The 23,201-nt window shown below is 30.4% G+C and overlaps 2 protein-coding genes across 3 annotated transcripts; one reads left to right on the plus strand and one right to left on the minus strand.

The window, feature by feature from the left end:
- Positions 1 to 10,133: 10,133 nt before the first annotated feature.
- LOC119602299 lies at positions 10,134 to 10,865 on the minus strand. Its single transcript, XM_037953731.1, has one exon. It carries the CDS (start codon positions 10,863 to 10,865, stop codon positions 10,134 to 10,136), a length of 732 nt encoding a protein of 243 aa, XP_037809659.1.
- Positions 10,866 to 16,988: 6,123 nt separating this feature from the next.
- LOC119602304 lies at positions 16,989 to 22,706 on the plus strand. Of its 2 annotated transcripts, none has more exons than XM_037953737.1 (2): positions 16,989 to 19,802; positions 19,863 to 22,706. In XM_037953737.1, exons 1-2 carry the CDS (start codon positions 17,034 to 17,036, stop codon positions 22,365 to 22,367), a joined length of 5,274 nt encoding a protein of 1,757 aa, XP_037809665.1. In that variant the 5' UTR covers positions 16,989 to 17,033; the 3' UTR covers positions 22,368 to 22,706. The 2 variants fall into 2 exon arrangements, with proteins under 2 accessions (XP_037809665.1, XP_037809666.1); XM_037953738.1 differs by having other exon boundaries at positions 16,989 to 20,213; positions 20,288 to 20,386.
- Positions 22,707 to 23,201: the final 495 nt, after the last annotated feature.

Raw genomic sequence — 23,201 nt, forward strand, 5'->3', positions numbered from 1 at the left:
CGCTTGTTTAATGTGTGTGGTGAATAAACAAAAGTGGTGAAATTATTCAAAATAACTGAAAAACTTGGTAGCACCAAAATATGTGTTGGTAAACGCAATACAAATCTAGCGATTTTAGAAACAAACTGAATACGGAAAATTTCTGATATATATAATATACCACGAATGCGAGTGAGATATTTATCAAAAAAATATTTTACCCAAAAAGCAAAGTTTTTGAGTTAAAATATTTTTATATATTGTATATTTTTCAAATATAGAAAAATATTTTGATAAAAATTGTCAAGCTAATATTTGCTGTGTTTTGTTGCTATCAATGAGTGTTAACGCTTAAAGTTAGCAACAAAACGAACATTACCTGACTTGGCATCACCCCACAGAAAAAATCTGCTAAATCTTGAAATTATTTACAATTTCTTGAAAAAGTTTTTTTATTTGAAAATTTTCTTTAATTTAAATTTTATTTTAAAATATTTATTTATTGTTTGACAAAAACACGTTAATATTTGTATTTTTGAATTGGTAGCACTTTTATCGACGTTAAAATTAACTTGTATAATTTTACAGGTCAAATCCTAACGTTTATAAATTTTAAATTTACATGAAATTGCCTTTGAACGTTAGCAACAAAACACAACTATTATGTTCACATATTCATGTTTTTAACGTGTTTTGGAAAACACAATGATTTTAAAATTTAAACACAACCGTTTACATATCAAATAATAATGTTTTTTGCTTAGAAATGTTTTTCCAAATAAAAAAAAAATATATTTTTTAAATAAAAAATTTCACTTAAATTACACTGAATTAAAGATTTTAACACAAATATTTATTAATTTATTTTTTTTTTAAATTCTTAAGCAATAAAATTAATAATTTTTTGTAATTTAAATTTTTAAATTAAATAATAAATTAAATAAAGTCATTTGTGTTCTGAAAACATTACGTGTTTTATAACTAAACACGCCGAATTGAGATGTTTTTGAACATGAAAAATGTATGGAAAAACGAGTCGAATTTGAATTGTTTTTTGTTTTAAGCATGATGTGTTTCAAAAAAAAAAAAAAAAAAAAAGAACACGAATATGTGAACGTAGTATAAATAAATAAGTTTTTTTATATAATTAAAATATTTCAGACTTTGTAGTGGAACACCTTTATTTATACTTTATTATTTCTATATATATATATATATATATATATATATATATATATATATATATATATATATATATATATATATATATATATATATATATATATATATATATATTTCAACTTAACTTTTTAACATTCTTAACCAACACCGATTGGAAGATTCTTAGGAATTACGTCCAGGAAACTGAGTTTCTGAATATGGAAAAATAATACATTCAGTGAACAATTTTTTTTTCATGAATTGGAGCGCACAACAGGCCCGATAGTGGAATAGGTGTATTTCTTCGGATTTGATGTAGTATACATCCTCCTATCAACCTAACCTAACTTTTGAGCCGACTTTTTTCGCCTCAAAAGCTAAGCCGTTAATTTGTTAAATTGAGCCGACAATTTAGACGCCGCCAATATTTCCTATAATAATCCGCCGCCGCCGATCATTTCGCATCGGCTTGTATATCTGCCTCAAAGCATGGCATACATAATAAAGTAAGGTGGCTGCGATAAAGCAGCTAATTATTTTTGTGTAGAGTGGCTTAGATCTGGTCCACACTAGAAAACTTTTGTTGAGAAACTTTTTCTTAATTCTCTTTTGAAGTTTTCTTAATGTCCACACATAGGAACTTTTGTTTCAGAAACTACGTATTAATTGCATTGATTTGTTGTTGTACGAATGAGAAGAATAACAAAACAAGTTTCCGAGTACGAGAAACTCCGAGTACGAGAAACTCTCACGCAAAATCAAAAGTTTCCCAAAAATAGTTTCCTAGTGTGGACCGGCAGTTAATGACAAAAGTTGTTATTGTTTACATCTTAAGAATGTTATTTGTTTACATTTCTTATATCATTTTTAACATTAGTCTGATTCTAGTACAAAAACAAAAAACATGTTGTTTCTGAATTGTTGTAGATGCTTCTAAGTGCGCCCTGAATTGCAATTTAATTGTAAACTTTTTTATTTTTAATAATAAATACAAATTTTATTAATTTTGTATGGTAAAACAAGACATTTCAGCGGAATATTTATTTTTTTGCGCACACACGATGTATATATATATATATATATATCGTGTGTGCGCAAACAAACAATCAAAATTCACTATTCCGCTGAAATTATATATATATATATATTTCTCTGCAGTCACTAGAAAATGAAACATAGTAATACACTTATTAATAGTATCACTTATTACATTTATATACATTAATTTATTTTCTCAATATTTAATAAATTTTAGCCAAATTATATTTATTTCATAAATTTTAAAATATTTTTCATAATTTTGTTTACCTATAAATCTTTACGATCATATGGTTGTTACATGTTGCTTTGTTTTGATTTGTTGTTGATTTATGCATGAGAATAATTGGTCGAATGTGCTGAATGTGTCTGAGCTAAATGAAGTCAGGGTTAGAGCTAAATGAAGTGGGAAATGAATTATTAAATGAGAACAATGGTTAATTTATGCGCTTTTAGAGAAATTTACATTAATTACCTTAAATAAAATTTCTCGGACATTATTATCATCAATCTGCGAAGACTGAAGAAACAATCATGATTGATTGCAGTCTTTGATGAAGATTAAAATAATTATATGGCAACTTAATGAAATCTCACATGGAATTGACAATTAATGTCAAAATTGTTCTAAAAATTTATAAACTAGAAGTTTCTTTGATCGAACGCATATGTGGTAGTGTAAAATATAAAAGAGAATATAAATGAAAAAATTATATGTTTGTACTTATTTGTGTTACTTGTGTTATTCATATTATTTGTATTATAAACAGAGACAGAAAATAATTATTATCCATGAAATTTTTGCTCAAAAAAAGTCAGTATGAAAGAATCGTCCTAGAAATGTTTTGAATGTACCAAGATATTTCCCAGACCTTTTTTAATCGATTTCTTCAATAAACTTTTTTTTCTTGATTTTTATAATAAAAATTGAAAATAAAAATTATTTTTGATTTTTATTCTATTTGTTTCAATAAAAAATTATTTGTGTTTTTTTTTTTAATAATACTCACTCAGTAATTTTTATTTATTCAAACAAAAAATAGAAATCAATCAATGAAATTTATTTTTCAAAACAATGAATAAAAATTACCTAAAGAATTTTAATTTTCCAATTTTCGAATCTAATTTCTGCACAATTTCAGCAAATTTGGTCGATGATATCAGTGGTAAAGACATTTTAATTTTTACGGAAAATATAAAAAATACAAATGAAAATCAATTTGTATTTTTTGAGAAATGAAATACAAATCAAATAAAATTTTTAAATTTATTTTTTTTAAATAAAAATAATAACAATTAATGTCTCTGTTTATAAATGAACAACAGAAGGAATGTATACATCGATGTATGTATGTATGTATGTATTGACGAAACAATGTACCCTGCCAGCAAATTTGAGTTTAATTTTGGATAAATGAACTAAATTTACACTATTTAGGCTCAACTTCATGTTTCTCAGTGCTAAATAAAAATATTCACAAAAACAAAATACATTATTTTCTAATTTTTATCCCATTTTTGTAAAATTTAAGTTCGATCTAATATACCAAAAAGAAACGTAAATGATAATAATTAGATAGAATAAAAATGTGTAAAAAGAACACTTTTTAATAAACTAAGAATAATTTAATTTAAGGCAGAATTATTTTTGCTCTCAAAATTTAAAAGAAAAAGTGTTTGTATATTTCAGTAAATATATTAAGTTTATAGTGATCAGTTGTGTGAATAGTAAGTAACACATTGTGAAATTTTGTAATGATTTTATTTTAAATTTAATATATAAAAAATAAATTTAATATATAAAAAACATAAGTGAGAGATTAGTGTGTATAAACAATTTTAAATTATTCATAAATTAAGAGAAATAAAGAAAATGTATTATAAAATCGCTTTTACTACATAAAATAGTGTAAAATTAGATAAATTTCCAGTTTCCCTATTGCTATGGCAAAACTGGAAATTTTACTAATTTACGCACTTTTATGCCATAAAAAAGTGACTTAAAACTGAAACGAAATCGCCTCACTAAGTAAGTATTAAACAGGAGGAACAGTTTCTTACCAACGCGGTCACTTTTCTTCCTTTCAAATTGTGCAATATTAGATGTTTATACCCTACACCACTATAGTGGGGAGGGTATTATACGTTTGTGCTGATGTTTGTAACACACAAAAATATTGGTCCTACACCTACCTTTAAGTATACCGATCGACTCAGAATCACATTTTAAGTCGATTAAGACATGTCCGTCCGTCCGTCTGTCCGACTGGCTGGCTGTCCATGTAAACCTTGTGCGCAAGGTACAGGCCGCAATTTTCAAGATAATTTGATGAAATTTGAACCAAGCATGTTTTTGACACAAGCCTATTGAAAATGGTTGAAATCGGTCCATTATTTCACTTAGCCCCCATACAACCGTACCTCCCGATTTGGGCTTTTTATGCCATAATTACGTCAAATATACTATTATCTCTCTAAAAATTGGCACAAATAAGTTTTATATAAGTATAAATGACACTGCAGATTTTCGTAATGATCGGCCCTTATTTGACCCTAGCCCCCATACAAACCCCCCTTCAAAAAATGTCTTAAACGTCTAAAATTGACTTGTAACCATTTGTATCGCAATGAAACTCAAAATAATTAACTATTATTTAAAAATATATCCTTTTCCCAAATTTAATGAGGATCGGCCCATGTTTGACCTATACTCCTATATAAAGCCTCATTTAGAAAATTTGTTTTTTATCAATAAATTGCTTAAATACTTTGGAATTAACGTAAAATTCAACATAAAAGTTTCTTTGTGAAAAATAAAAATTTTTAAAATATACTCATGGTGTAGGGTATTATATGGTCGACAATGCCCGACTATACTTTCCTACTTGTTTTTAGATATTTTTACCTAAACGTTGTTACGTTATGGATACTATTTAGATAGTAATTGTTTACAGGGGTGTGAATTTAATACACTTGTATGAGTATTTTTAGTTTTGTTTACATAAATTAACAAAAATATGAAAATACAAAATGTATCCGAATACACCATACCCTACCACATTGCGAGTAAATTGCAATAAGTAATATAATAGTTTTTAATGTAGAAGTTATGTATATTTAAGAGATTGATGTTTGCTTAACTGATGAATGTATTGCTCAATATAACAACATATAGTAACATTTTCGTATATATAAAATTTGTTGAGTCGAATTCTGTAATGAGCCTATTCTTGTATAGCAGCGGTTCCCACCGGTTTTTACTTCGCGGACCCCTTGAGGAACTTATTTAATTTCGCGGACCTCCATACATATTTTGATATCTTATTGTACTAAATAATTGTTCGTCCGAAAATTGACCTAGTCCATAAATCCCTAGGTCAAATAAATGTAGAGATGTCATATCTATAAAATATTCCCGATAGGTTTTTAATTGCATGGTTTTGAAGATAGAAAGACTTCTTTGTTGAAATGTTAACATGATGTTTAATTTTATGATCGTGAGACCTTTCATGTTCATTTTAATTCAAGGTAGCAAAAAGGTTTCTTTATCAAATATTGTCGACATGTGCTTAAGGAGTCAATGTTTCAAAAATTTATTGCGATTGCAGAGGGGTAATGTGAGCTAATTTTTCGGGAAAATAATATAAGAAAGTTGGACTTCTTCCATGTTGTTGCGGAATACGTTATCGGCATAATATATGACATGAACTCTTTTACTGCATGGTTTTGCCTACATATTTACTCGAAACGATATGGATTTTCTGATGTTAATTTAATATATTCTGATGTTAATTTAATATTGGTCGATAAAATCAAGTTAAATTTAGCTAAATTAACGTATTGAAGGTGCATAAAGAGTCACCTCAGTTTTTGAAATATATAATTTTAGTCCTTACAAACAAGAACACTTTTGCTTACAATTTGACAAACTTAAATCTGGTATAAGCTTGTCTTTGAATTATGAAATGTGGCCTAACTTCATACTCCGGAATACCAGTATCCCTTATTTAATTGTAAGACAGATCATTATCCGTCTGAAATAGAAAAACATTGTTTCACTACATATACAGGAAATAAAAATTATGTACATATCAGGCAATATCTTACTTTATAAAAATGATACAATATTGTTTATTCATGGCTTTTTTCGTTTGTATTCGCGGACCCCCTAGGATTTTACTACGGACCACTAGGGGTCCACGGACCGCCATTTGGGAACCGTTGTTGTATAGCATATACCGCTTCCAAAGAAATTCAATAGACTAATTTTATAGACGGAAAACATCATTACATTGACGCAAGTGTTATTAACTTCGACATAATCAAAATGCCGTCCCCATTAGTGTGGTGTAGGGTGTATTTAGACTGCATTTTGGCTGCATTAAAATAAACAAAAATCGTTTATATTAAGCGTTAATTCAAGCATTAACACAATTCCTTTGGCCCAATAGTCCCTGCTGCAGCAATAAACATTGTTAAAAGTTGTGTTTTTGTCACAAAATTATTAAAAACATTTTCAGAAAAAAACGAAATTTTCAATTGTTTTTATTTTTTTAATATTATTTTTAAGTGTCAATATTGGTCCAACCTAGCAAACACAATGAGTTTATTTCAAATTTAGAATAATTTTATTTATTTATTTGCCTATGGAAAAGTTCCTTACAGGCAGTGTTTATTGCTGCAGCAATAAACATTGTTAAAGGTTGTGTTTTTGTCACAAAATTATTAAAAACATTTTCAGAAAAAAACGAAATTTTCAATTGTTTTTATTTTTTTAATATTATTTTCAAATGTCAATATTGGTCCAACCCAGCAAACACAATGAGTTTATTTCAAATTTAGAATAATTTTATTTATTTATTTATTTGCCTATGGAAAAGTTCCTTACAGGCAGTTTTAAAAAGTAATATAAAAATGGTTTACAAAGTTATGAATTTAGCTTAAATAATAAATTATTTTTAATAACATGTGACAATGAGAAATCAATATACAAATAATATTTATTAAATTCATGGGACATCCTCCTTAATGGATCTGCACTTGCATAGTTAGCTCTAAAAAATTGTATTGATATCGGAGAAAAATATCGGGACGCACGTCGAGGAACATTAAACGCGATGTTGTTAATTAGAAAACTGGAACATACATCGCCAGTAATAATTTTGAAAATGAACGAAATATTTAACATTGTTCTGCGGCTTTTGAGTGTTGGGAGTTTAATTAAAGCAAGTCTAGCGGAATACGAAGACAAATTTATTGGATTAAAATTTAGTCCACGGAGACAAAAAAGCAGGAATTGCTTTTGGACAGATTCAATGGCGTCAGAATATTTTTTGTACAAGGGGTCCCATATAATGGATCTATACTCTAGAATAGGCCTTACCAATGATGTATAAAGTGTTTTTGTAACATAAGGATCATTGAATTCCTTTGACCACCTTTTTATGAAACCAAGTACACCTCTGGCTTTATTAACTGTCATCGTTATATGGGGAATAAAGTTTAGTTTGGAATCAAGTAAAACTCCAAGATCAAGGAAATTATCAACAAGTTCGAGCTCATATCCATCGAAGACATACTTAGCAGGGATAGGACTTTTTCTTGCAAATCGCATGTATTTACATTTTTTTAGGTTTAGTTCCATTAGATTTATGTTACACCACGTAAGAAACGAATTATGGTCATCTTGAAGATATTTCTGATCACACAATTGGCGATAACTAAGGAAGATTTTTACATCATCAGCATACATCAGGATATTGGAATATCGAATAATTTGAGGCAAGTCATTTATAAACAGCGAAAATAGAAGAGGCCCAAGATGACTTCCTTGTGGAACACCGGAAAGAACATCAATTCTTCTGAAACGGTAGTTTTTAAATATTACGATCTATTTTCTGTTGGTTAAATATGAATATATCCATTTTATACTCAGATCAGAGAACCCCATTGAATAAAGTTTATTTTTCAAAAGTACATGGTTAACTTCATCAAATACTTTACTGAAATCAGTATAGATTGCATCAGTCTGCTGCTGTTGAAGAAATCCACGATAAATAACGGTTGAAAGATGAAGAAGATTTGTGGTAGTGGAACACTTCTTTTGAACCCCATGCTGATAAGGGGATATTAAACTTGAAACTTGGAAACATAAGTTGTCGGTAACAATTTTCTCAAATAATTTTGGTATTATACTAAGTTTTGCAATACCACGATAATTTGAAACATCTGATTTATTTCCAGATTTATACAAAGGAATTAGGAACGAATCCTTCCAAACATTGGGAAAAGAGTCACTTTTAAATGAAGTATTAAATAAATATGCTAGTGGAGTAGTAATAGCGTCTGCACAATTAATTAAAATACTGCTCGGAATATTGTCTGGGCCAAAGTTATAGGAAAACTTGAGTTTTTTTTTATTTCCAGAGCAATGGTACAAATATCAATTAAAGGCAATGATACTAGTTGATTTGCAGTTATTTTAAAAGGATACTCTAATGAATCATTATAAGTTGCATCAGAATATGTAGTTGAAAAGAAGTTTGCAAATAAATTACTAATATAAGCCTCATCGCTGGATTCATATTGTTGAAATTTCATGGATAAAGGAAAACTAGTAGTTTTCTTCTTAGAATTAACAAATTCGAAAAATGATTTTGGATTTCGTTTAAAGTTGATATTCATTGTGTAAAGATAATTATTATAACATGATTTATTACGGATATTGTATTCAGCACGGGTAATAGAGTATCTCATATAATCAATGTAAGAACGGGATTGTCTAAATTTTTTATACCATTTATTCTTCCTATTTTTTGCATAAGCCAGTTGTTTATTGTTCCATGGTGGACCGGATAGATTTTCAGATTTTCGCATGGGAACACATAAATTGAGGAAATTAAGCTTCATATAAAAGGCTTTTAACTTATCATCAACATTTGTATGACAAGAAAATAACTTATTATAGTTGGCATGTTTAAATGAAAAAACTTTTTCATTTTTACTGGACGAAAAATTTAGTGGAATGGAAAATTTAGTGGAATGGATGTTCTTAATTCAATTGTTGGATGATAACGATCTTCTGGACATGAAATAGGAGATGAGCGTTTAATAAAACTATTTGACACATCATTTACGAATATTAAGTCCAATATTTTTGAATATTCGTTACGAATGCCATTAATTTGGAATAGACCCATATCATATAGGCTATTAAAGAAATCATCGAAATTAGAATTCTGCCTCGTCTGAATGAGATATCCATCATCAGGTAAGAATTTCCACTCAGTTGAGGGCAGATTGAAGTCTCCAAAGATAAAAAGAGAGTCATCATCTTTTGAAGAACGAGCTACAGATCTGATAGCTTCAGCATGCTTATAGTATAAAGATTGATGAGAGGAAGGAGGAATATACGAACAAGAAATAAATAATTGATAACCATTAATTTTAATAGAAACGGATTTAAATTCAATATTATCATGAGGAGATTCCATGACTACGAGTTCAGATGATAAATTACATGAAACAGCAATTAGGACGCCACCTCCTGTAGTATTGCTACCACGATCACGTCGGTAGATATTAAATTTATTCAGTATTCAGAAAATTTTCATTTAGCCATGTTTCCGTAAATATTAATATTTGTTGATCAATATTGAAACTATTCATATACAACGTTGTTAACTTTGTTCTTAATCCTCGAACATTTTGATAGACGATGGACAAGTAATCATTAATTAGTTTTTTGGAATATAAGATTCACGCTGTGGAAGAGCAGCAATGGTTTGAGGTCTGGACCTGTAAATATATTCCCGAACCAAAGTATTTATTGGCCAGAAATTCGGATCAAGCAATCTTTCGAAGAGATTCATAGAAACTGTAATCTTAAAAGACGATATTGATCCCGGTTGAGAAAAATTAAATTTTTGTATTGATATATCAGCATCATTACCAAGTTAATTTTTTATGTAGAAATCAAGTGAATCGGAAGTAGTATCGCTTGCTAGACGAGAAATGAATATTGTCTTTTTTGGAGGAATTGCTCGGAGAGGAATAATTTCAGTATTTATCAATTGCGGAGGATTATCAACAATCGGATTAATCACATTAGTAGTTACATTGGCAGAACATAAAACTGCGTCAGCATAACTAAGATGTAAATTATTACTACTTAATTCAGTAATATTGGATAAAGGAACAGTTGGATCAGATGCAGTGTTACACGAAGGTACAGGAACAGAAATATTAGTTATTGGAACGTTTGGATCAGATGCAGTGTTACACGGAGGTGCAGACACAGTTGGTTGATCATCACGTTTTTCTTTGGTTAAGTCTCTTGCCGATTTACGTCGTTTGGGAGAAGATTGCGGAGGAGATTTTAAATTATCCAGAGATTTAAAATCATCGAACATTTTTGCGTATGCGGAAATGCATTCATTTAATTTAACGGCTTCATCTTGAATTTCGGCGAATTTCTTTTTAGTCTCTTGGAAAAATCGATAATAGTTTACACCAAATTTTCTACAACTTTCACAGCACCAATGTAAAACTTTATTTTTAGAAACAGCTTCTGCTACTAGCCCTGAAAGTCCACTGCATTTAAAGTGCCAACATTCATGGCACAGCCAACAGACCACCATTCTTTCATCTTCACCTTTAATATCACAGTTTTTTAATAAACAAGCCATTTAAAAAAAAAAAAATAGTATATATTATTTTGCAGAGTGTAGAAAGAAGATAAATCAGATGGCAACTTTATCATTCAATTTGACAAGCAAACAAAAGATATGATCAATGTTTGTTGTTGTAGTAAAGCAAAACAAAACAAAAAGGAATAAGAGAATGATACTTATCTTTGTATTATCCCAGGGGTAAATGAAACAAAGTACTTAGATAATATTCGATGACATCAGTATGACGTTCTAAGCGAGCAATCTAAGTACTTAGAGTGCAATGTATGCGTAATTTAAAATAATTGTGGTGATCTAAATGGCACAAACGGATTTAAAAATTGGGGTAAATTTACTTCATACATTCTAGTTTTAATACTGACAATTTCCTCTTGTTTGTTTACAGGATCTATAAAGGAAGATGACCGAAAGTTTCAAAAGAAAATTAAGATTCATTTCATTTATCTTCGTTAAAATTGTTTAATTATATTTTTATTGAATTAACTATAATACATGTTTATTATTTGATGATAATTTTTAAATAAACTTACATAATTTGAAATAAACGTAAATATAACAAAATCGGAAGACATGGTACTTTAACTTAACAAATGCAAATAGGATTGTAATCTATATACATTACATTCTTATTTGCAAGCTTTTATAGGCGTCTCATTAACTTCGCTTAGAACTCCACACAATATGTAAGTGAAATTTTAATTTGTCTTAATGAAACTGTGGTTTACATTCTAAGCGAGAGCACATCGATGAGGCAGCCTAGGACACTTTTATGTTAAATCAAAGTGGAAGAATAAGTGAAAGCATCACCACTGACTGCCACGAAATATCACTTAGATAAGCGAGTACATAATGTGTATTTTTACCGCTGGGATGTTGTTGTTATAAACGTGTAGATGAGTACAAGGAGAGGAATTGATGATCAATTATTTATCTCTGTTGTTGTAAGCTTTTCTTTATATTTCTTTTATGTTTTATTAAATGTTTTCGGATCAAAATTTTGTTTTTTATTTAAACAGATTAATGTGGAAAAATTAGTCACGATCCAAATAAATAAACACACCTATAAATAGCAAATTTTTTACTGATTTTATTAAACAAAGTCTCAGATTTTAATTAAGTTTAGTTTGTAAGATAAACTTTAAAAACGCGGAGCGAAATTAATTGCAGCTTTATACTTTACAAACTTTCTATCTATTTCTTGAATTGGTCAACTGAAATTTAATAAAAATGACTAATTAAAACCATTATTTCATAAAATATCGAAATATAATATCAAACAAAAATATTAAAACTTTTTAAACGATAGAGTTTGTGTTTGTTGGGTTATATATTTTTTAACTAATACATTCTCACGACTTAGGTTTTTGACAACAGACATAGGTTTTGTCATACTCAGATTCGCTTCTATGTATAAATTATTCTATGCAAATGGATACATCATCCCAATGAAATCAATGTTAATATTACAAATTTAACTTCAAAAAAATTAAATAAATGAAATAGTATTACTCCACAAGGTAATATATCATTAAAAGAAAAAGACAACAAAGATATAATTGAAACAAATGAAGGACGCAGTGCTCAAGTTATTACAAACGAATCAGAAAATAATACAGAAGACTCCATTTTATCATCATCACATTATATTTTGGAAAAATCTTTAAATAAATTCTCCAATAATATTTCTAATTATTATACCCTTCACCTTCGTGAGAACTGTATATATAAGTTTGTCATTCCGTTTGTAATTTCCAAAATATAATTTTCCGACCCCATAAAGTATATATATTCTGAGTCGATTATGCAATGTCCGTCTGTCTGTCTGTCAGTTGAAATCAATTTCGAGAAGTTTCCTATTTAAAATCAGCAAAATCCGTTCATAGACAACGGAGATATGTATATGTAAACAAAAATCCGAGACAACCTCTGAAAATTTCATAAAAAATAAACAACAACAACACTGCTTATTCATTGCCTTTGTATTTTGTTTTTTGAGTATTTCGTTTCGTATGTTTGAATGGCTGTGTGTTTCATTGCCATGTGTACATCAGAGATACAAGCCGATGCAAAATGATCGGCGGCGGCGGCGCAACCATTTTAGGTCGGCGGCGGCGGCTTATTATAGAAAATATCGGCGGCGGCTAAATTGTCGGCTCAATTTAAGTTTTTCTTCAGAAATTGAGCTTATAAGCGTTTATTATATTGAAAAATCTCTGTATAATAGTCCGTTATATAGAAACATATCTCTATATAAGGTTTTTTTCTGAAGAAAATGGACATTTATAGTAGTTTTCACTCTTTTAATATTAGCACAATATTGTGTGGCAACTTTTTTCAATTTACCATAAGAATTTAAAATAGTGGCAACTCTATTCAAATTGGTGAAATTATTTTCTGAAATACATGTGCGATTCCAATATTTATCAGCGGCTACGTTTAAGCCGGCTTAGCTTTTGAGCCGAAAGAAATCGGCGGCGGCGCGGCTTGCAAAATATTACCGGCGGCCAGCCGCCGTCGTTTTGAGCCGTCTCGGCTTGTATCTCTGGTGTACATATATTGTTTTTGTTTCTTGGTGCATTCATTTGCCTTGTGTATATTGTTTTTGTTTTCTTGGTGTATTGAATTTCGTATGTTTGGATGTCTGTTGGTTTCATTGCGTTGTACATTTTGTTTTTGTTTTTTTCTGTATTTCGTTTCGTATGTTTGGATGTCTGTTGGTTTTACTGCCTTGTGTATTTTGTTTTTTGTGTGTTTATATCGTTTAGCGTTGTTGTTGTTCATTATATTTTGCTATTGCTATAATAATGATATAGTCGGGAAAATGAATTTTTAAATACACTATGGTGAAGGGTATATAAGATTCGGCACAGCCTTGTTTTAATAAAGCGGAGTCACCAGATATAAACGAAATAATATATATTTATACATATATAATTAAACCTCGATATGTAGGAAGTAAACAAAATAAATGTTTGAAAATATTTTCTACATCAGCCTTGAAAAATTATATTCATTTTGACAGAATAGATTATTATCCTATTGAAACTTTTAATATTAATGATATATCTATAATGATTCGAAATGATGAAGGAAAATATATTGCTTTAGAGAAATACATTCCAGTTTATTGTACTTTACACTTCAAGAAAATATATAATGACTATATAGGTACTTAAAAAATAAGTCATTTTTAATTAATCAATCTGGAAGTAATGTGCGAAATATTGATGAAATATACCATACACGAATAATTGTACAATATGGACGTGGTATTGGGTCACTGTTTTCATCTCTGTTCTCACACCTGAAACCGTTCTTGAGGACAGGATTAAATTACTTAAAAAATAAGTCATTAGATATTGGAAAAGAAATTTTGGAGGAAATCGGAACAAAGCCAGTGGAAGATATTCTATTTAATCAAGGGAGATAAATTATGAATAATATTAAAGAAGCTACTATTGAAAAAATAATAACAATGCAGAAAGGCAAAGGGAAGCATATAAAACTTAAACGTTTAAAGCAAAAACCACAGAATAAATTCTTACGTTGTAGGGGAAAGAACTTTAAAGATATTTTTGGAAATTTAAAATGTCTGGATTTATAGAATGTATGAATTGGATTTATTTGAATCTCCCCCAATTCAAACAGAAGTAATATGATATAATCAAATTGCTTCATTGGACAATTCTAGTACTGTAGAATTTGTATCATTGGGGAATGGTGAAACATATAGAGATCTTAATAGTATTTATCTCAGACTAGTAGTTGAATTTAAAGGAAGTGGGGGTGTTGTTAATAACATGTTACATTCCATATTTAGGAATTGCACAGTTCATCTTAATAATAAAAATGTATCGCAGCCTGACAACAATTATCACTATAGAGCGTATATCGAAACATTATTAAATTATGGAAATGACGCTAGATCTACACATCTAGAATCGTGTGGTTGGTTTACTGATGTTAATAAAATTAACTCATTAATCGAGAAAGAAAATCCTGGATTAGATAAAAGAAAACAAATATTTAAAGAAGGAAAAAGGTGGAGCTTTTTGGTAAACTTCATGTAGATGTATTTAATCAGCAAAAGTATTTGCTTAACAATGTTAATCTTAAAATTACCTTAAATTTGGAGAAGTCAGAATTTTATATTTTAGAAAGTGGGGAAAAAATCATCTTAGAATACATGAAGCTAATTTGTATATAAATCATCTTACTATAAATAATAGTATATTAATGGCACATCATAATGTATTACAAACCAAAAATGCTATTTATCCATATAAGAGAGTAGAAATTAAGACTTTCACTTTACATGCAGGAAATCACTCATTAACTCTAGATAACGTTACACTTGGACAACTACCAAACCTTTTAATTTTTGGTATGGTATCTAATAACGCATGTACTGGGAATTGAAAAGAAAATCCATATAACTTTCAAAGATTTAATTTGGTTGTTAATGGAATTCAATTTCCTGCACAGCCAATAGAATTTAATTATGACAACGGTGGAATATTAAGCACTCGTGGATATCAAACTCTATTTAAAGGCACTGGAATTCATCATTTCGACAAAGGCCATCAAATTACGAAAGAACTTTTTGATAGTGGTTATTTTTTGATATCTTTTGATATAACACCAGACCATAATAACAATTCAAATTGTGGTAATTTAATTAACCAAGGAACTATTCGCATTGAAGGACGTTTTGGAAAACCAATTACAGAAGCAATCACGTGTTTAGTATATTGCAAATTTGATAGTATAATAGAAATTGATAAATCTCGTAGTATTATTCAGTCGCTATGAGCTAAATAAATATTATAAATACTTTAAATTCAAATAATTGTACAAAATATAAATTTAAAGGAGTTTTCCCCAGTAATAAATTTAATAAATAGCCAACACTGATCCATCTTGTAAACCTGGACAGCATTGGGTCACTTTTTTTGTTCTGCAGGTCAACCTCCAATTAAACCATTTATTTAATTTTTAAATCGAAATTCTAAAACATTTGTCTACAATAATATGCGAATTCAAAGTGAAACTTCAATGTTTTGTGGTGTTTATTGTTGTATTTTTATTTATTTAAGATGTAAAAATTTAACTTTTAATAAAAATTTAAATATTTTTAATTATTTTAATTTACATGTAAATGATATGTTAGTTTTAAATTTATATAAATATTTTTATTTGTTTTATAGAAAATAAAAAGAAAGAAAAATATATATTATTTTGTTTTTATTTCAAGTTCTTTTTCCACATTTAGTAAAACTTCCAATAAAATTTTATCCTGGCCGTCATGCAATGCAAGGAATAGTGGAATGTCTATAGGTGGCAGTATTAAGATTTCTTGAATTTCAATTCTTGGTCCTTGTTTGAATTATAATTTGATCCAATTTTAAAGTTGTTGGATGTATCCATAATTCTGAATATGTTTTTCTTGATAGATTGTCTTTTATTTACAAATTTAAAATTGCAGGAAATTTTTATTAACAAAAAAACAAAAAATTGTTTATGTTGCATTATTTATAATTTTTTAATATATTTTTGCTTTAAAATTAACATATTTGATATTAAAAATATTTTCTACATTAACTTATTTTAGGCGTTTAGATAATAAATAATATCTTTGTCGTTGAGGGCAATCCTGTTTGATATATTGTTTATTATTAGGTGGCATCTTTGTTTGTTCGAAATGTTGCTAGTATCTATGTTTATTAAAGAGGGGAAAAAACTTACGGTTTCTTGTATATTAAAGTCAATAATTTATGTAAAGCTAAATTAAATACATTGGAATTGTCCATTTTTTAAATAAGTAACTTGTTACAAAGCAACCATTTCTAAAGTCTGTTTTGTCACGTAATTGTTAAAGTCAACTTGTCCTCGTTTTATATTGCCTACAAGAGATCGACCGAGTAAGTTTTGTTTAATCTTAAGATACTTTATAAATAATAATTACTTAATTTTAGAGAATAAACTGAGCCTTTGCCAAAATTATACTGTTGTTTATTCTTGCCGACCTTTTATTAAAACGAGTGACAACTTTATTCTTCGTCAGCCTTATGAAACAATTAATTTGCCATTTGCCTTATGTTGGATCCTGCCCCATTTAGAAGAAGTAATAGAGATACCAAAGGAGTGCCGCCAGCCCGTTATATAATGGAATCGCAGAATGAAGCCAACAATTTGCATACTCCAAGGAGTGCAGCTGCACCAAATATTCAAACGGGTACACCTAGACAACCAGATGCTTTAAGACAGCCACATGAAGTCTTACAAAATGAAGTAAACAATTCGCAGACACCAAAAAATACTACTCCATGTAACGTCCAAACAGGTTCGTGTAAGAAACCACCAGGTGCTTCAAAGCAAATCGCTGAAATACAGAGAGAGTTTCAGCGCCAAATGACGTCTCTTCAAAGTCTAATTATCGCCAACAATAATCAGACGAAAGCTACAGTTGGAGAATTAAGACAAGAAATTCAAACCATTGCCAAAGCAATACCACCGACAACAACACCAGTATCTGATAATACTCCTCGAAATAATGGTCAAGAAACGGGTGAGTCCTATTCTAATTTATCTTTTCATAGTCAAAACTGCCAACCTACCAAATCAAAGAAAATATATCCCCTTCCTAAATTTGAAGGCCAGCCTGAAGACTGGCAAATGTTTTACGAAGATTTTATTGCCACTACTCAAGAATTTGAATATACTGATCTTCAGAACATCATTAGAATTCGTGAAGCTCTTACGGGACCCGCACGAGAAACCGTGGAATGCCTTCTTTCCAGTTCAAAAAACGTGAGTGCCATAATTGAAACATTAAAAGAAACATTTGGACGTCCTGAAATGCTAATAAAAAGCCAGATTCAAAAAGTGAGGTTATATCCGAACGTTCCCGATGGTAAATTGGACCAACTTATAGGTTTTGCCAATAAAGTTAACAACATGGCCACATTTCTGAAGTCAGTAGAAGGAGAACACCATTTATATAATCCATCGCTGTTGAGCGAATTAGTTTCAAAATTGTCAACAACTAAACAAATGCAATGGGCAGAAAAATGTTTAAGTTTAAATAAGACAGCCAATATTATTGATTTTAGTAACTGGCTGAACTGTATGAGAAAACTTGCTAACATGGTATCTGATTCGCTTCCAACTTCATTGCAAGATAGCTCCAACCGCAAATCATATAATCAACAACCTGCATCACAAAAAACAAACAAATATGCAATGCTTAGCATGGCCCACAAACCGTGTTTTATTTGTGATGGTGAATGTGCGGACATATGTAATTGTGAAAAGTTTTTGAGCATGGAAGTAGATGATCGCTGGAAAATTGTAAAAGAATTACACTTGTGTTTTTGTTGCTTAAAACCGAATCATCAATTAAAATCCTGTTACGCCAAACATGTGTGTGGTATAAATAATTGTCCTCAAAAACATCATAATCTCCTACATAATATTAGCCGAGAAATGCCCACAAGTTCATCAACTATTTCATCCACCGTTAATTGTCATGTAGACTGCCAACTTGATAATGTTTTGTTCCAGATTATCCCAATAAAGCTTTACAATAATGGAAAAGAAGTGTCTATTTACGCCTTTATAGATGATGGGGCTAATGCAACAATTCTAGATTGGGATATTGCTCGTCAGCTAGACCTACACGGCACAACAGATACGCTAAAGCTGCAATGGTTAAATGGTCGCTCGTCTAGTGAATCCACAGAAATTGTTGATGTTTATGTAAGCGCTATTGACGATAATAAAAATAAATATGAAATGAAAAGAATTTACTTGTCAAAAAATCTAGAATTGCCAACCCAATCGATTGTTAAAAATCAGCTGACTGTTAATTATCCCCATTTGACAAATATACCAATTAACGAATACATTTCAATAAGACCAAAAATGATAATAAATATTGCTCACGCATTTTTAACAGTTCCCAATGAAGTTATAGAAAATCCATCGTATTTTGGTCCGATTGTTATAAAATGTAAATTGGGATTAATTATTTATGGTCCCGTGAAAAATTGTGATTCAAAGGCCAAGCAAGTATTTTGTACAAATGCAGTAAAAAATAAAACGGCCGATGAAGAAATAAAAGATATGATGTATAATTACTTTGAGGTTGAATCTTGTGGTGTGAAAAGTAATATTAAAACAATTTTGTCAAGTGAACATGAAAGAGCATTAGATATAATGAACACAACAACAAAGTTCATTGGTGATCGTTATGAATGTGGCTTATTGTGGAAAACTAACGATATCTCGTTTCCACCAACTTATGAAATGGCCCGAAAAAGATTAGAATTAACAGAAAACAAATTTAAAAGGGATGATGTATATGCTAAGAAATACTGTGACAAAATTGATGATCTGTTTAAAAAGGGATATGCCAGACGGTTAAGCCAATCAGAGCAAGCAATTACACCAAAAACCTTTTATTTGCCTCATTTTGCCGTTAAAAACCCAAACAAAGATGATATTCGCGTCGTTTTTGATGCTGCATCCAAAGTCCATGGAATTTCTTTAAATGATGCACTTCTTTCTGGCCCTGATTTAAACAATTCACTTATTTCAGTATTGTTTAAATTTAGAGAAGCACCGGTAGCGGTTTGCGGAGATATTCGTGAAATGTTTTTGCAAGTAGCCATAAAGAATGATGACATAAATTCTCAAAGATTCTTGTGGAGAGGTTTAGATTGTAATGATTCCATACAACATTGTGTTATGACAAGAATGATATTTGGCGCCACTTGCTCTCCTACTATAGCTCAATTTATTAAAAACAAAAATGCCCAGACATTTTCGGAAGTAAGCCCAAGAGCCGAGGATGCTATAATTTATCGTCATTATGTAGATGATTACGTGGATTGTTTCCAGTCATATTCGGAAGCAATCGAGGTTGTAACAGAGGTGAGAAAGATTCATAAAAAAGCTGGTTTTGATTTATGCAAAATAGTTTCAAATTCCCAGAATGTTATTGACGCATTTCATGGCTCTAATGTACGTTCAGTAGATGTGTCAACGGATGGAGTCGAAAGAATATTAGGTTTGCATTGGAATCCAATTACTGATGAATTTGTTTTTATTTTAAAATTTCATCGAATAACTGAAGATATTATTGAATTACGTCGCAAACCAACGAAAAGAGAAATGTTAAGTGTAATTATGTCTATTTTTGATCCGTATGGTTTTTTGGCAAATATTACAGTAGCGGGAAAAATTCTGATGCCAACACTATGGAAATACGATTTAAACTGGGACGATGAAATACCGGATTGTTTGAATGGTAGGTGGGTTGCTTGGCTGTGTGAAATAAAGAAGGTAAAGGACTATAAAATATCTCGTTGCCATTTTTATAATTTTTGTAATACTGTTAATGAGTTACATTTGTTTAGTGATGCTAGCGAACAGGCCATGGCGGTTGTCGGTTACTGGCGAATAAAAACAAATACTGGTTATAAAATTTCATTTGTTTGTGGTAAAACTAATTGTGCATCGACAAGATATCACTCAATACCAAAACTGGAGCTTCAAGCCGCTGTTATAGCTGTTCGACTTCAAAACCAAATAATTAATCATTATTGTGTTAAACCTGATCGTGTGCAGTTCTGGACAGATTCTCATACAGTAATGAGATGGATAAAATCTGATTCACGAAAATATAAACAGTACGTAGCGAATCGAGTTGGTGAAATTTTAGAAGCTACGACAGTGGATAATTGGCGGTGGTTACCGGGAACTGAAAATCCTGCCGATGATGCAACGCGGTCAAAACCAAAATTTGAATTTGATAGTCGGTGGAAAAATGCACCAGAATTTTTGTATCTTCCAGAAAATTTGTGGCCTTCAATGAATGATACTTCTTACCATTTAGAACCTGAGTTAGAACTTCGAAATAAATATGTCTTAACATCTGTGGTATGTTCACCTTTATTTGATTTTAATCGATATTCTAATTTTCGTAGATTGAAAAGAGCCATGGCTTGGATAATGAGATTTATTAATAATTCAAAAATATCTGAAAATAACGGTAGAATCAAAGGCGAATTATCAGTTGAAGAAGAAGATCACGCTGAAAAGATTTTGTGTCGTATGGTACAGCAATCAACATTTTGTTCTGAATATAAATGCCTCCAAATGAACAAACCTATTGAGGCTCGAAGTGATTTAAAAACGTTGTGCCCATATTTGGATGATTTTGGGTTGCTTCGTGTGTATGGACGTATCGATAATGCACCATTTGTTGCCATGGGTACAAAAAGACCGTGTATATTGCCAAGAAAACACCGGTTCACAGAATTGTTGGTTTCGTGGTATCATCATAGATTCAACCATATTAATGTCAACACGGTAATATGCGAAATAAGGCATAAATTTTGGATTCCATCAATCAGAAGTGTAATCAATAAAGTTCAAACAAAATGTTGTATATGTAAAATTCGTAAATCAAAGCCTAGTCAACCAATAATGGGGCCATTACCAATTGACCGTGTCACACCGTTCTTGAGGCCCTTTTCATATACGGGTCTTGACTATTTTGGGCCGGTTGAGGTTACTATAAGACGTCAAAGAGAAAAAAGATGGATTGCGCTATTCACTTGCCTTACGGTCAGAGCAGTGCATCTGGAAATCGCTACAAATCTCTCTAGTGATGCTTGTTTAATGTGTATACGAAATTTTGCTAATCGCAGAGGAGTGCCAATACAAATAAGGAGTGATAATGGAACAAATTTTGTAGGCCTCCAGAAAGAATTACATGGTGAGAGGAATTTTTGGGATAATGAAGTCATTACTGCTGGCCTTGCTCCTCTTGGCATAAAATGGAAATTTAATACACCATCTGACCCATCTGCTGGTGGAGCATGGGAGAGATTGGTTCAATCAGTAAAAAGAGCTTTATACGCAATGTTAAAAGAACATGCCCCACGCTTAGAAACTCTATACAGTCTGTTGGTAGAGACCGAAAATATGGTGAATTCAAGGCCACTTACTCATATTCCGATAACACCTAACGAGCCCGAGCCATTAACACCAAATCATTTTATACTTGGATGTACCAGTTCAACCCAAACTCCCGCAGAATATGAACATCGTATTTGCGCATCAAGAAAACAGTGGCGTATACTGCAAAATCTAAAGAATGGAGTATGGAAGCGTTGGATAAAAGAGTATCTCCCAGAACTTACACGCCGTTCTAAATGGTTTGCCCCATCCAGTCCATTATGTTCTGGAAGCCTTGTGTTAATTTGCGATGTGAATGAACCCCGCTCAAAGTGGAAGAGAGGAAGAGTTTTAAGATTAATATTTGGTAAAGATGGAGTTGCCCGTTCCGCAGATATACGTACATCAACAGGAGTTTTAAGTAGACCGATCAACAAGTTAGCTGTACTAGATGTAGCGGATGGATGTAGTGAATCTCAGCCCATGAAGTCGATTCACGGGGGCGGGGATGTCGTTGAGGGCAATCCTGTTTGATATATTGTTTATTATTAGGTGGCATCTTTGTTTGTTCGAAATGTTGCTAGTATCTATGTTTATTAAAGAGGGGAAAAAACTTACGGTTTCTTGTATATTAAAGTCAATAATTTATGTAAAGCTAAATTAAATACATTGGAATTGTCCATTTTTTAAATAAGTAACTTGTTACAAAGCAACCATTTCTAAAGTCTGTTTTGTCACGTAATTGTTAAAGTCAACTTGTCCTCGTTTTATATTGCCTACAAGAGATCGACCGAGTAAGTTTTGTTTAATCTTAAGATACTTTATAAATAATAATTACTTAATTTTAGAGAATAAACTGAGCCTTTGCCAAAATTATACTGTTGTTTATTCTTGCCGACCTTTTATTAAAACGAGTGACAATCTTCTTATAATATCATCTATTTTGCTTATATGTAGTTTATGTATTCTACAACTGCAAGTGTCAGGACCAACGTTTGCATTATCATTCGACCATGAACAATTTTTGAAGTGTAATCATTATAATTCCCATTCCCATTTTATTAATAAGTGCCAAATACTGTTCCAATATTTGTTGATGGTCAACAAAAATTAAACCATCAAAATCTTGAAGAAATTGTTGAATTTTTATATGTGACACCTTTATTATAAAGCTTTATTTTTAGAATTAATTTATTTTTAAGAAACGTTGATACTTATATACTAATAAACCAATTGTCCTTATTAAGAATTTCTTGAAATTTTTCTATTTACCCAACCGAAAAATTATTGAGAATTTGGTATGAAAAATTCTCCCAGTTCGTCTTCTCCAGTGGGATTTTCACTGATTAGTTCTTCCAATTCCAAAAC

The sequence above is a fragment of the Lucilia sericata genome, unplaced genomic scaffold (genome assembly GCF_015586225.1).
Source record: "Lucilia sericata isolate MDLA Ls3-8-SP2 unplaced genomic scaffold, ASM1558622v1 Contig000220F_arrow, whole genome shotgun sequence".
NCBI lineage: Eukaryota > Metazoa > Arthropoda > Insecta > Diptera > Calliphoridae > Lucilia > Lucilia sericata.

What these genes read in the sequence shown, in the direction of transcription:
- LOC119602304 (XM_037953737.1), top strand. Translation starts at nt 17,034, where the DNA reads ATGGAATCGCAGAATGAAGCCAACAATTTGCATACTCCAAGGAGTGCA. An exon ending in CAATCGAGGTTGTAACAGAG is followed by an intron (nt 19,803 to 19,862) that starts GTGAGAAAGATT and finishes TCAAATTCCCAG; the next exon opens with AATGTTATTGACGCATTTCA.
- LOC119602299 (XM_037953731.1), bottom strand. Translation starts at nt 10,865, where the DNA reads ATGGCTTGTTTATTAAAAAACTGTGATATTAAAGGTGAAGATGAAAGA.